At 39.0% G+C, this 15,419-nt stretch overlaps 1 protein-coding gene across 6 annotated transcripts in view; it reads left to right on the top strand.

The window, feature by feature from the left end:
- The window catches only part of LOC122541052 (RNA polymerase II elongation factor ELL), a 100,368-nt gene that overhangs the window by 65,802 nt on the left and 19,147 nt on the right, over positions 1–15,419 (top strand). For all 6 annotated transcript variants that reach the window (XM_043677558.1, XM_043677556.1, XM_043677561.1 and 3 more), the window contains 3 exons: positions 3,898–4,061; positions 6,254–6,519; positions 11,064–11,191. In XM_043677558.1, the coding sequence (XP_043533493.1) occupies positions 3,898–4,061; positions 6,254–6,519; positions 11,064–11,191 (558 nt within the window). The remainder of the gene's footprint in view (positions 1–3,897; positions 4,062–6,253; positions 6,520–11,063; positions 11,192–15,419) is intronic.

The raw sequence follows: 15,419 nt of genomic DNA, 5'->3' as shown, positions 1-15,419 counted from the left end.
CCCTGTTATCCCCACTCTCTGCTTTCTGCCAGACATCCAAGCTTCTATCTATGCTAGCACCTTGCCTCTAATGCCATGGGCCCTTATCTTAGCAGTCTCCTGTATGACACCTTGTCTTGAAATCCAGATAGGTAACATCCGTTGGCTTTCCTTGATGTAACCTGTTTGTTACTTCCTCAAAGAATTCTAGGATATTTGTCCAGGATGACCTCCACTTGGTGAAACCATGTTGACTTTGCCCTGTTTTACCGTACACTTCCAAGTATTCATAAATCTCATCCTTCACGTGGATTCTAGGATCTTACCAATGACTGAGGTTAGGCTAATCAGTCTGTAATTTTCTGTCTTTTGCCTTACTTTCTTTTTAAACAGGCGTATCACACTGATGATTTTCCAGTCCTGTGGGACCCTTCCTGTTTCTAGCAGTTTTAGATTAGATTACTTATAGTGTGGAAACAGGCCCTTCGGCCCAACAAGTCCACACCGACCCGCCGAAGCGCAATCCACCCAGACCAATTCCCCTACATTTACCCTTCACCTAACACTATGAGCAATTTAGTATGGCCAATTCACCTAACCTGCACATTTTTGGATTGCCAGAGGAAACCAGAGCACCCGGAGCAGTTCCTGAAAGATCACCACTAACGCCTCTATTATCACTTTAGTTATCTCCCTTAGGATTCTGGGGTGTATTCCATCTGGTCCAGGTGATTTATTCACCTTCGGGTCATTCAATTTTTCGAGCACCTTCTCTTTGGTGATGGCTACCCTACTCAGCTCTGACCCCTCAGTGCCTTGAATTTTTGGGAAATTACTTGTGTCTTCTACCTTGAAGGCAGTTGCAAAGTAATTATTCAGTTCCTCAACCATTTCCTTGTTCTCCATCACTATCCCTACAGTGTCATTTTGCAGCAGCCCAATGTCCAGGTTTGGCGCTCTTTTTTTCCCCTTTATCTAAAGAAACTCTTACAGTCTTCCTTTATATTACTGCTAGCTTACCCTCGTTTGTTCCTCTTGCCCCTTACCCCTTATTTCATTTTTTTGTTGTCCTCTGTTAGTTTTTGTAAGCTTCCCAAACCTCTGGTTTCCTGCTCCCCTTCGCCACATTATATGCTTATATGCTTTTGTGCTATCCTTGAATTCTCCAGTCAGCCATGGTTGCCTCATCCTCCCTGTACTGTACCATGCTTTTTATTTTCCTCAGGATGAATCTCTGCTGTGTCTCCTGAGTTACTCACAGAAACTCCTGCCATTACTGTTCCGCCGTCTTCCATGCTAGGGTACATCTGATTCTACCTTCTCCCCCTCAAATTGCGCATATTAGATCAAGCTGAAATTGTTTTATACAAAAGGATTTGTTTAATTTGTGTAAGGATGCCATTAAATAAGCATTTACCATTTATGCTCCAGTATCTTTGCAATAATGGTGATGCTGTAAAAATGTTGTCATCACTTGTTAGCAATCCATAGTCCCCTGAATCGCTACCTGATCAATATTCCATGTTATCAAACCAAAGGCTGCAGTGCCATTCTCATTGACTGCAATCATCAGGAGACTGGAGAAGCAAAGAACTGAGCCCGTTGTTTCTGAACCGCAGGCTTATGGGCCCTAGAGGTCTAGCCCTTCTAATTTGTATGTTCATAATTGCCGTGAGTGGATGAAGCACTTCAACAAGATACAAAGAGAAAGATGTGATTCACAAATCCTAACTCCTTTATCAAACTACTTTTTGAAAACCAACATGCCTTAATAGTGTTGAATTTCCATACGTTTAATTGTAAGTTTTCATGTTTCCTGTGCAGCTACAATAAGACGTTCTAACTCTTATAGGCAATGCACTGTCATGCAGGACCTGATCAGGTGTACTGTAGAGCTCTGTGGGAAGTTAGGGAAGTGATTGCTGGGCCACTTGCTGAGAGATTTGTGTCATCAAGTCAGGTGAGGTGCCGGAAGATGGAGGTTGGCTAATGTGGTGCAACTATTCAGAAAGGTGGTCAGGAAAAGCCAGGAAACTATAGAATGGTGAGCTTGACAGTGGTGGTAGGCAGGTTGTTGGAGGGCATCTTGAGGGACAGGATTTACATATATTTGAAAAGGCAAGGACTGATTAGGGATCATCAACATGGCTTTGTGCGTGGGAAATCATGTCCTTCAAAACACTCGATCAAGTTTGAGAAAGTAACAAAGAGGATTGATGAGGACAGAGTGGTAGACATGATATATATGGACTTTTAGTAAGGTGCTTGACAAGGTTGCTTATGGGAGACTGGTCAGCAAGGTTAGATCTCACGGAATACAGGGAGAGCTAGCCATTTGGATACAGAACTGGCTCAAAGGTGAAAGAAAGGATGGTGGTGGAGGGTTGTTTTTCCTGACTGGAGGCCTGTGACCAATGGAGTGTCACAAGGATCGATGCTGGGTCCATTACTGTCCGTATTTATATAAATGATTTGAATGTGAACATAGGTAAGGTTAGTACGTTTGCAGATGACACCAACATTGAGATGTAGTGGAAAGAAAGAAAGTTACCTCAGATTACAACGGGATCTTGATCAAATGGACTTAGGAATGGCAGATGGAGTTTAATTTAGATAAATGTGAGGTGCTGCATTTTGGAAAAACAAATCAGAGCAGGATTTATACATTTAATGGTAAGGTCCAAAGAGACTTTGGAGTGCAGGTTCATAGTTCCTTGAAAGTGGAGTTGCAGGTAGATAGGATAGTGAATAATCCATTTGGTACGCTTTCTTTTATTGGTCAGAGTATTGAGTACAGGAGTTGGGAGGTCATGTTGCGGCTGTACAGGACATTGGTTAGGCCACTGTTGGGATATTGCATCCAATTCTGGTCTCCTTCTTATCAGAACGATGTTGTGAAATTTGAAAGGGTTCAGAAAAGACTTACAAGGATGTTGCCAGGGTTGAAGGGTTTGAGCTATAGGGAGAGGCTGAACAGGCTGGGGCTGTTTTCCCTGGAGCATCCGATGCTGAGGTGTGACCTTATACAGGTTTACAGAATCATGAGGGGCGTGGATAGGATAAATGGACAAGGTCTTTCCCCTTGGGTGCGGGAGTCCAAAACTAGAGGGTGTAGGTTTCGGGTGAGAGGGGAAAGATATAAGAGAGACCTAAGGGACAACATTTTGATGGAGTGTGGTGTGTGCATGAAATGAGCTGCCACAGTAAGTGGTGGAGGCTGGTACAATCACAACATTTAAAAGATATCTGGATGGGTATATGAATAGGAAAGGTTTGGAGGGATATGGGCCAAATACTGATAAATGGGACTAGATCAGGTTAAGCTATCTGGTTGGCATGGACGGGTTGGACCGAAGGGTATGTTTCCGCACTATGTAACTGACTGACATGTTTCTAAATCCCATTCACCCCCACTCCACCTCACCGTTGATACCCTTACTAATCAAGAACATGCATTGCAGTGCAAAAGATTGGAAGGGACAGGGAACTGTGGGAAGCTGGCCCACTTGCACCAGCTCCTCAAAAATTGTCATTACCTATAGTCAAAATCTCCTGACGTTTGCCCTTGTACACGCACCCAATTTCTAACTAACTAACTAATTTGAATGCCTCAACTGAACTTGCCCCCACCCACCCCATCTCCAGGCTGTACATTCCCACACCCTAAATTCTGTCTCTATCTTAAGGGACATACTTCAAGATAGGTCCAGTATAAAATTACGATGCAGTCAAATTTCTTTGAGATATTTCTATATTCTGGTTTTGTGTGTGTGCATGTCTCAAATTATTATTTGAAAAATAGTTTAGAAATTACCTCCATTTTTGCTTTCTTACAGGAAGAACATAATAGTGTATTTTGCATAAGTTCAAAGGAAATGTTTTTGAGTCTTCAATTTGTTTTGCTTTTATTTAAACCAGTTTCAAAAAGGATCATCTTGACTGCTTGGGAAGTATTCAGGATAAAATCACAGTTTGTGCCACTGATGACTCTTACCAGATGACTCGAGAACGTGTGTCACAAGTAGAAAAGGAGTCATGGAGTCGAACAACTATAGAAATTAAGCCAGGCTCATCATGTCAAGGTATAGAAACCACACAAATGAAATCACTGTAAATCCCTTCCTAAGGGCATTGAGTTGATCTACAGCAGGTGGACTTGAAGCAGTTCAAGAAGGCAGATCATCACCACTTTCTCAAGGGCAACTAAGAACAAGCAATAAAGGCTGGCCAGCCAACGATACCCACCTCCTGTGAATAAATATAAAGAAACTATTTAAGTTCTTAATTCAACAAAATGTGCCTGTTGTAACCACACATTCAGCTGGTCTAATTTGTTTCCAGTTGAAATAAACCCTTGTGATTTGTTGCAAACTGTTGGAAAACTAAATTGTGCCTGGTCTCACAATTTCAGTTGTGGCATGTTTTTAGGAATATATATTTCTGTTGTGATCATAGATACATTTTTGATAAATATTTCCTATTTTGTTATCATTGTAGTACATTTGTAAATGTATGAATTTCCATATTATGAAATATTGTTTGTATCTTCCCAAATAAATTAGTCACTAAAATGTGTAGAATAAAATATGCACTAATCACACTTTATTTACTCAACCTGCACATCAGAGTTTGTGCATCCTCATTCTGGAAACTGAAGACCTGTGGCAAAGTAGTCGCTTAATAACCTATATCCAAATTACAGAATACAATAATGATAAAGTCATTGTTCTACTTTTTATTGTTTTTACTGCTTTGCCAGTGCTGTCCAGTTAATTTGCTGAGCAGTTGCTATATAAATTAACCTGTTTCTGTTGGTTAATGTGAGAGCTGGGCTGCTGGATTTAGTTTTCTAACTAACTGTATCATACTTAACACTTCCAAAGTATCAAGTAATTGTGAGGTTTTGACCAAAGTATATTTTTCATGTACTTTGTGTACATGGCAACCTTAGTTTTACAGGAGGTAAGCTCAAAACGTTTAGAGCTGGGGGGTATTTGAGCCTGAAAAGAAAGAAGTGTTATTTTAATTACTTGGACTACAATGAAAAAGGCAACTGTGAAACCAACCAAATACTTCTCAATGTGGGTAAAAATAACAAACAATACGAATCTTAGTTGTTGTAGAAAGTACACCAAAGTAATTGTAGTGATGAGTTAGTATAAATGCTGATTAGTTTTCTTTTTAAGAAGGGGCTGCTCAGTGGCTAGCACTGCTGCCTTAGTGCCAGGGACCTGGGTTCATTTCCACCCTTTGGCACCTGTTTGTGTGAAATTTGCAAATTCTCCCAGTACCTGCGTGAGTTTTCTCCGGGGGCTCTGGTTTCTGCCCCCCAGTCTGAAGATGTGTAGATTAGGTGGATTGCTAAATTGCTTGGAGTGTCTAGGGAAGTGTAGATAGGTAATCATTGGAAAAGCAGAGTTACAGGATAGGGTAGGGGTGTGTCAGCATGGGCTGCTGTTTGGAGGGTTGGTGTGGACTCAGTGGGCTGAATGGCCTGTTTCCACACTATGGATTTGAGTGAATGTTGTCTGGACTTTTGCATAACGTGGCTCAGTGGTTAGCACTGCTGCCTCACAGCACCAGGATTGATTCCAGCCTCGGGCGACTGGCTGTGTGGAGTTGGCACATTCTCCCTGTGTCTGCGTGGGTTTCCTCGGGGTGCTCCGGTCTCCTCCCACATTCCAAAGATGTACAGGTCAGGTGAATTGGCCATGCTAAATTCACCATAGTGTTAGGTGCATTAGTCAGAGGGAAATGGGTCTGGGTGGGTTACTCTTCGGAGGGTCGGTGTGGACTTGATGGGCTAAAGGGCCTGTTTCCACACTGTAGGGAATCTAACCTAAGAGTAGAAGTTGGGCTCACTGATCTATTGCTAGCAATGGAACAAAATAATTGTAAAATGTACTAGAGCTGTAATTATAGGCTGATTGTCTTTGGCAGCAGCGTATGGTTAAGAATATTGAATAGAGGATAGAGTTGAAAAGTTTATTCACTAAACTTCAGCTCCTTTTTATAAAGAGTTGATAACTATTTCAATTAACTATTTCAGCAATATCTCAGATTTCTAATCATGTCCTACCTTCAGTGTAACCCAAAACAAACGCACCTGTTGCTCTTGTAAAGGTTGACCCTATGTTATTTGTCCTAAAATGTTGGTTTTTACTGCAAGTATACAGAATAGGTTTTATATGATAATACTTAAGGTAAATGAGTCAATTCAATAATAATTTTTCAGGTATATTTACAGCTTTTAAAATCCAGTTTTGTTTTCTAGGTGTTCGAAAGCCGGTCCATTTTCGAAAGCAAACTTCAAGCCCTGCTGGTGATGGCATTCCACTTCGAAAACACTCTCCTACCATGAATTCAGGCTTTGGTGTGAAGAAAACCTATGCTAGTACAGTTACCCAAAGACCTCTTAAAGATCGTGTCATCCATCTTTTAGCTTTGAAACCCTATAAAAAGCCTGAGCTGCTTCTATGGTTGGAAAAAGAGAAAGCAAATCCAAAGGACAAAGCTGAACTGTCTTCTGTATTGGAGCAGGTGAGAAAAACAAAATAGAACTTGAATTTCTGTGGTGCCTTTCCTGGTTTTAAGATGAATACCTTGTGTGTAACAATGTTCTGTTTGTCACTGTATGCCATTACTGAATTTATTTTATAAGATTGTCACAAATTTGAATGTGCTTCTCAATTTCCTTATACATTTCAGTCTTTCCTAATTTTGTGGAAAAGATTGCTTTGATCAACCTTGTATGCAACATTATTTTAAAATGTCAAACAACCTTTTGACTTTTTACAATTGTTTAGTAAATTCAATCTTTGAAAACCTTCAGTTTATAAAACGTATAGTTAACATTAAATATTTAAAATACACTGTTACTAACTCTTATTGCTGGACCAATTAACATGTTCTTATGCTGTGCTTACATAGTTCTTTTAGATGCTTTACAGTGATACAAAGCTGCTTGTGTCTCCTCTTGAGAGAATGGGGCAGGTGCTCTGGTGAAACTGAGTAAGGGTTTAGTTGAAATCTATTTTCAGAAGTTAGACATGCTGACATGCTATTAAGAAGCCTTAAGTGAAAAAAAAATATGTTGCTAATTGGTAGATCATATAATTAATTAACCCAAATTAATTTCAATGGGAATATAACCTGGAGGAAGAAGCTCCTTGCCAGTCGGAATATTTCAGTAACATTCAGTACTTCGCTGCAAATGTCATATGTTACCTGATAAGAGTCGCAATGGACACACTTTTTGCTATGCCACTTTTTTTAACTGATCTCTGCCAATTGTTTATAGTCAATCTGTTCCAAATCCGATTCAGATTCTGTTTTGTTGACATCTTCACAGTAAGACTGTTTGTGCATGTAAAATAACACTCCATGTCCCAACTGTAGTGCCTACTTAAAGAAATATTACTTACCTTGCTTGATCTGAATTAAAATCATCAGAATTTGATGTAGTCCTCTCCTGTGCCAATTCCTTCCTCATGCTTCTTAATGTTACAGTTTATTAGCATTTTTGTAATCGTGGTAATCCCAAAAGGTATCTGATTTTCACAAAAGGCAAAGTGCCTTGGGGCATCTAACTATTTGAAAAAGGCTATTGATATTGTCACCTCTATTACTCCAGCTCCACTCTCTGTTCAATAGTTCAATTGACCAATTGCTCATTTCTGTCACTGTTATGTTTCTGTTGTCCAAGATTGATATTAATTTCAAGTTTTTGAACTTCTTCCATTACTGTTCCAATTCAACAATTCTAACTGATTTCTTGTGTAGTTTTAGAAAAATTCCCTTTCTCAGTCTGTGAAAACCCCATTGACACTCAACCCATTCACAAACCTGCTCCCTGATGTGAACCCTCTCAGATATTTAGCTTCAGTCAATGGATTCATTGCTACTGTCAAAGCAGTGATTTCTTTCTGTTGGCAGTCCTGTTCAAGGAAATCGACTTGCTGTCTCAGCTGTGGGCTGGACCCACTGCTTTAAGAACTGTCCTCGTTCTGTGGAAACCCTTCTGCTACCAGAGCGAGTGGCAGGCTCTGCTTACTGCCAAAACATTGTTTTTCAGCACTGAATTCAGATCTTAACGTTGGCAATTCATCACTGTGCCTTGTCTCCAAATCAATTCTGCAAGCCCCAGTGTCAGTTGCTAATTCCTGCCTCCTTTTTTCTTCTCTCCTTGTTTCCAAGATTGTCCCTTTCACTGCAAGAAGTATCTTTATTGTTATTTGCTTATATTTAAAGATGAAAGAAAACTGCCACCAGTCGTGTTAAAAGATTGATTCATGTGTAGAGTAAAAGTTACTGAGGAAGATGCTTTATAAAGTCATAGAGAACAGAAACAGCCTTCGGTCCAACTCATCCGTCCTGGCCATGTGTCTTGCAGAACAGACATTTCATAAGTGTATGCACCCTACAGATTCAACAACTAAAATCAATATATATTCGCTTTGAGTGATTATTGGAGATGATTTCAGTCAGATTTATCTTTGTACAAGTCATTCTTTGTTATCAGGTCCTGCGACAGTGCATATTGTCTTTTTACTTGCTGCGTTGAGTGTATTGGTCACATTCGAGCAGTGTTATGCTTGCATAGTCAGCATTACATTAGCATCAGATTGACCTTAGTACATCCTTAGAATAACAAAATTATTCAGAGCACTTTGAGAACCTATCCTTAATAAAATAAAAAAAATTTGAAAAGTTTTGAGACAAATAATATAAATAGTTTGCTTCTAATTAGTCTCCACCTATCAGATATCCAATCACTGTTTCCATGTCACAGAAAGGTTATAGAATATGCAGGACATTTGTATAAAAGCCTAATATTAAAAAAAAACAGCATATTATCCCATTAGTGTGATTGATATACTTGGAGGTTAGCTTGTTTTTGCACCAGGATCTGTCTATGTACCAAAGTACTACTTAATTGTTTTTAAGTCTGAACAGCACAATTGCATACTACAGTATTTGCAGTAATTTGAAATTGCTTAAATTGAACCATTTGAACATCTGAACACGTTAAGGAACGAGCCGAATAAGCTTGTATTGTTTGTGTTCTGGTGGAACCCATTTCTCATGCAGATTTTGCTAATATGAAGTTGTTTATTGTAGAGCATCTGCTAACTGTAAAATGACAATTATGCCATATGGAGTATCTAAATTCAAATACATATTAAACAGTTTGTGCAAAGCATGCACTTCTAACTACAAGATTTACTTCCTGCTACACAGCTTGTGTCAACATTTGGCGTTGATACTCCTAGTTAAAATTTAAAATCTACATCTGTTTGTATTATAATTCGAATAGCATTCTAAGCACTTAATGATTTTTGTGCCATGATTTGTTATCAATGTTTTTAGAAAAATTTGCTTCGGTACTATTTTTTCACGAAAGTCGATGTCTATTGTCAGACTAAGGTATTTTTAAAAATTTGTTAAAATATATTACGTAATGGTACGGAAGAACAATTTAGATTTATATGCGTCTTGGGCCATTAGAAAGTATTTTACAGCTGTTTAATTACTTTGGAATATAGTCCTGTGTTTTGTAGGCAAATACCACAGTTGATTTGTGCAGAATGCCACAAACAACCATGAGATAAATGGCCAGTTAATAAGTAGTTGAAAGAGCAGAGAATACATAACATTGAAGCATTAAAGCAATCAAGATGTAGCATAATTGGCTGACAATGCATAGTAGCCCCCTTTATTTTGAAAATCTGCTTTTAACTCTTTTTGCAATGTTTAAAATCAACCAAATGCAGTAATTACTATGTAAGCTTGTGTTCTCAAGTCATTTGGAATAAAGGTATTTATCGCATGCTTTAGGGTATTAGTGAGTAATAACTTGATAGCTTGCTTTCAGATTAAGACCTGCTATGGAAGTGTTTCAGCTAGTCTAAATAATGCAGTAACGTTCCATTATAAAGCGTTAAGTGTGCATGATCAACCCGATGCAATGTAGCTGAATTTTAGCTGAACTATGGCAGTAAAATTTACTCTTTTTAAATATTGCATTTAAAAATTAGTGATTACTACGTCTTATCAGAACTTTGGACTGTGCTGACAATGTGTCACTGGTTGAGTCAAGCAATCTTGCGAAGTGTATCATAAAACTCTTTAACTTTCTTTTAAATGTTTTAGTTGTGCTAAAATTTGTTGACTCTTAAATGGATGTTGTGTCAAGTTGACCATGAGTGCTAAGGGTTTACAATGGGTTATGGAATATATTACATCTGACAGCTGAAATTCTGGCTTCTGTAACAAGATATGAGCAAGCCACACTAAGCTGTCATAGATTTTGTTTTTTCTTTTTATCTGATCAAAGATGTCATTGCACACTTCTGGAGCAGGTAGGACTTGAACCTAGGCCTTCTGACTCAGAAAGAGTGACATTTGAATTGCACTACCAGACTTTTTAAAAAATTATTCATTGCTGACACCTGGATTTGAACCAGAGACGTTTCATTTCCAGCCTGAGGGTCTTCCAATAAAGTTATTTCGATGGTGTGGTCAGGCGTGCAGACAGTTACTGTGTTCCTGAATTGGCACTTCATGTCCTAATAACAATGTAAAAAGTAACTCTTGACCTTGGCATTTGATGTTTGTGACCTTAAATGTATACCCATAACTGACTCAAATAAATCACAATGCTCATTTATAGAAATATCCAAATTCAATGATCAGGACTGCAGAATGAGTAGTTTGCTGCAGTACGTTTTTACTTTGGAAAAATTGATTTCAACATGAAGTAAGTTTTAGTCCAATGTTGTATATTACTTTATACAGCATGGGAATGTTTTTTTGTGTTTGAAGAATGTGCTTGTTTATTTAATAAAATAAAATTGAAACATAACTGTTGTAACACCTATTCTGTTGGAACTGACAATATAGTACCCTGGAAGTTCACTATGTAGCAGTAAAAAAAAATCTATTTTGCATGACTTTTTTCTGCAATCATCCATGCGTGCACAGACTTTCAAATAAGATGACGTTAAAGTGTCAAATCCTGGTTTGGTACCAACTTGTTATTTGGTTACTTCGTTCTGACGATGCTTAGTATTTTCTCCGTCCAGGTAGCAAAAGTGAATGTGAAGGACAACAACAGCTATACGTTAAAAGATGAGCTCTACAAGGAAATCCAACAGGATTGGCCTGGTTATAGTGATGAAGAAAAACAATTGATTCGAAGACAGCTGATAAGGTAGACATTTGTAATTATTACATAAATCTGCATAGCTATGCTTTTCTCCCAACTCTAATTGCAAATTATTGAAAAATGTTTTGGGGGAAAGGGAGAAGCACTGTCAATTTGGGCAAGGTTTTCAGACTTCACTTTCACCTCTCGCCTAGACCAAGAGTCTGGGATTTATAAGCAAGTGCCGATCTGGATACATTCCAACAGCAATTAGGCTGTAGTTAATCTCCAAATATATTTGTTTAAAATGCACCAGTGGAGGCCTGAGCAGTGAAGTGGTTTATATAGATGTATATGTAGAGATGAATTAGGCATTGGCCAGACTAGCCAGTTCCACCTTCACAGATGTCATATCCAGACTACGCTTGGGTAATCTCCTGGGAACTCAATGACAATATCTCCCATTAAATTGTTTATCTAACTGATACAAAATGCTCATTTACAATATTATATCAGTCATTTTAACTCCGTGTTCTACACTGCTGTGGTGAAGCTGTGTTTAAACTGCTCTGTGTCATGACGTCAAGAAGCTCATTATCATTGTTTTTTTTAAGCTATTTTATCAAACAGATTTGTCACATCCATGTATGATTCATATTGACAAAATAGCAATGAACAGCAAAAATAACATCATAAAGAAAAGCTCAAAATTCATTCAAATGTCTAAACTAACAGTGAGCAGTCAGAAAACACTGCCATTACCAAGGAAACTAGCAATCTCACTGCAAATTATTTTCAACAGCATATTTGCCTTCCATCTCAAGTTTTGTCACAGATTCTCACCCACAATGCACTTTATAAGCCTTAAAACTACAAAATTCATGTAATTATTACTTTAATGACATGATAGTATTTTATTCAAAGTGAATACCCTGAATTCTGACTTCAGGTTAACCATCACCACCTCACATGCTCTCGCATGTGCACTTACACTCGGTCCCTCTCCATCTCCCATTCACTTGCTCCCATTCTCTCTCCCTCGTGCTCTATCTCTCCCACATGCTCTCTGTTTTTCAATCCGATAGAATCCATACTGTAGGTACTTTTCCGAGCTACATAGTGCCAGATAGCTGACTGAGCTAACTAGCTTCACCATTTTGATGGTATACCTTACAAAGTAACAACACAACTGATGAAACTGCACAAATATAATACATAGATCTGCCTTAATCATTGAAATCTAAATGCCTTTGTTTTGGTTAATTGACAAACTACAAGTTAGGGAATGCATGAAACTGTCTGGATTTTAAGCCAGTTTAAATTGGGTTAAATTATTATGTCAAGCAATAATACTTCCTTTGAAGATCCAGATTCACTCTGGAAGGTTTTCTGTCTTTTGTCCTTCTCTAATATCAGTACAATAATCAAATGTATTGTTGAAGTACTGTAAAGTTTCTTAATTTAAAAATTTAAGGAAATGAAGTAATATCTTGTTTGAGCGCCAGAAATTTAGTATACTGAGTTGTGAAAGAAGCTTGTAATACTTAGTTCTGCTACTAGTTCTAGTACTACTACTAGTTTTAGGGCCAGCTGTATAACTGTCTTTCTTGTGTGTCCAACATCCGCAATAAAAACACCGGAAAACCAGAACCTATGCCAAAATATGAGTCATCAAGAATATGAAGTTATAGTTTGCATGTTTTTGTCTGTCTGCTGTTTTTGCAGATGAAAGCCTTTTATATCTATCAGTGGGCTCTGTGGTTGAATTACAGTCCATAAAATCTCCTGCCTGGGACTTTCCAGTATCCATGGTTAGCAAACTGTGCTTTATTTATCGTAAAAGTCCCCTTTACCAGAAAACCTGCAATGCTTTATACCCGGAAGACATTTCTGTAGTAATTTGTGTTTGTCTGGATCTGGCGAGAATACTTAAGACAGTCTGCTTCCTTAGATCTCAGGAAATTGAGTAGAGATGTGTTGTTGGAATAATGCAGTGAACACCCAAAATTGTTATTGAACATGGAAATAGACCCTTCGGTCCAACCCATCCATGCTGACCAGATATCCCAATCCAATCTAGTCCCACCTGCCAGCACCCGGCCCATATCCCTCCAAACCCTCCTTATTCATATACCCATCCAAATGCCTCTCACATGTTGCAATTGTACCAGCCTCCACCACATCCTCTGGCAGCTCATTCCATACATGTACCACCCTCTGTGTGAAAATGTTGCCCCTTAGGTCTCTTTTATATCTTTCCCCTCACCCTAAACCTATGCCCTCTCGTTCTGGACTGCCTGACCACAGGGAAAAGACTTTTTCTATTTACCCTATCCATGCCCCTCAATTTGTAAACCTCTATAAGGTCACCCCTCAGCCTCCGACACTCCAGGGAAAACAGCCCCAGCCTGGTCAGCCTCTCCCTATAGCTCAAATCCTCCAACCCTGGCAACATCCTTGTAAATCTTTTCTGAACCTTTTCAAGTTTCACAACATCTTTGCGATAGGAAGGAGACCAGAATTGCACGCAATATTCCAACAGTGGCCTAACCAATGTCCTGTACAGCCACAACATGACCTCCCAACTCCTGTACTCAATACTCTGACCAATAAAGGAAAGCGTACCAAATGCTGCCTTCACTATCCTATCTACCTGCGATGCCACTTTCAAGGGCCTATGAATCTGCACTCCAAGGTCTCTTTGTTCAGCAACACTCCCTAGGACCTTACCATTAAGTGTATAAATCCTGCTAAGATTTGCTTTCCCAAAATGCAGCACCTCGCATTTATCTGAATTAAATTCCATCTGCCACTTCTCAGCCCATTGGCTCATCTGGTCAAAATCCTGTTGTAATCTGATGTAACCTCCTTTGCTGTCCACTACACCTCCAATTTTGGTGTCATCTGCAAACTTACTAACTGTACCTCTTATGTTCGCATTTATATAAATGATGAAAAGTAGTGGACTCAGCACTGATCCTTGTGGCACTCCACTGATCCCAGGTCTCCAGTCTGGAAAAACAACCCTCCACTACCACCCTGTCTTCTGCCTCTGAGCCAGTTCTGTATCTAAATGGCTAGTTCTCCCTATATTCCATGAGATCTAACCTTGCTAATCAGTTTCCCATGGGAACCTTGTTGCACACCTTACTGAAGTCCATGCAGATCACATCTTCTGCTCTGCCCTCATCAATCTTCTTTGTTACTTCTTCAAAAAACTCAATCAAGTTTGTGAGACATGATTTCCCACGCGCAAAGCCATGTTGACTATTCCTAATCAGTCCTTGCCTTTCCAAATACATGTACATCCTGTCCCTCAGGATTCCCTCCAATAATTTGCCCACCACCGAGGTCAGGTTCACTGGTCTATAGTTCCCAGGCTTGTCCTTACCACCTTTCTTAAACAGTGGCACCATGTTTGCCGACGTCCAGTTTTCCGGCACCTCACGTGTGACTATCGATGATACAAAAATTTCAGCAAGAGGCCCAGCAATCACTTCTCTAGCTTCCCACCTGATCAGGTCCTGGGGATTTATCCACCTAACCTTCGAAGTAGTGCACCCTATCTGGACTTCCTTAAATTCTCTATAAATTCTTAACAGTGTTTATTGGAATGTGTCAATTTATTTAGCCAGTAAAAACCCGCATGCAGACATTTACAATTCAACGATTGAGTAAACCTATGTATCCTCACGATAGTTGTTTTAGTTGTCCTGTTGCTTTATAAGACATTCCACCAAAACATGCAATTAGTGTACGTTTCCCACAGTCACACTCCCAGATTCACCTTTTGTTTATTTGATAATTAAATAATTTTGTTTCCATTAGTTATTGAGAAACTTTGTATTAGCATCTGGCCTAAGTTATTTGTTACCTGCTTTCGTGCTTGCTAACTCTAATGCTAAGTACGCAGTTAACCTTTTCAAATATTTTTGAGAGTGTAACTAAACAGATTCTGAGATTTCATTGCTTTTCTTTACTGTTTAGTAGAGTTTATGTATATGAAAGTGAGGGTTACTAGCATTGGGAAATGGAACATTTTTCTATTTTGGTTACCCAGTGTCAACACCAAGCACTCAGTGTGGTTTCAGCATGCCTGAATACAGAATGAGCTTTTCTCCATGGTGGTAGACCTGAGTGGAAACCTAAAGAGCATTCCTTGACTGTGCCACTGCAGTGTTTTACCAATTCCTCTGGAAGTCATCCTGTTTGTCCTCCTTATTGAGTCATTTTGTGTGGTCAGTAATGTCAGACATTACTGGTACTTCACACACAGGCTGACACAAAATACATC

The sequence above is a fragment of the Chiloscyllium plagiosum genome, chromosome 36 (genome assembly GCF_004010195.1).
Source record: "Chiloscyllium plagiosum isolate BGI_BamShark_2017 chromosome 36, ASM401019v2, whole genome shotgun sequence".
Classification (NCBI taxonomy): Eukaryota; Metazoa; Chordata; class Chondrichthyes; order Orectolobiformes; family Hemiscylliidae; genus Chiloscyllium; species Chiloscyllium plagiosum.
This window is presented reverse-complemented; position numbering and strand designations above follow the sequence as displayed.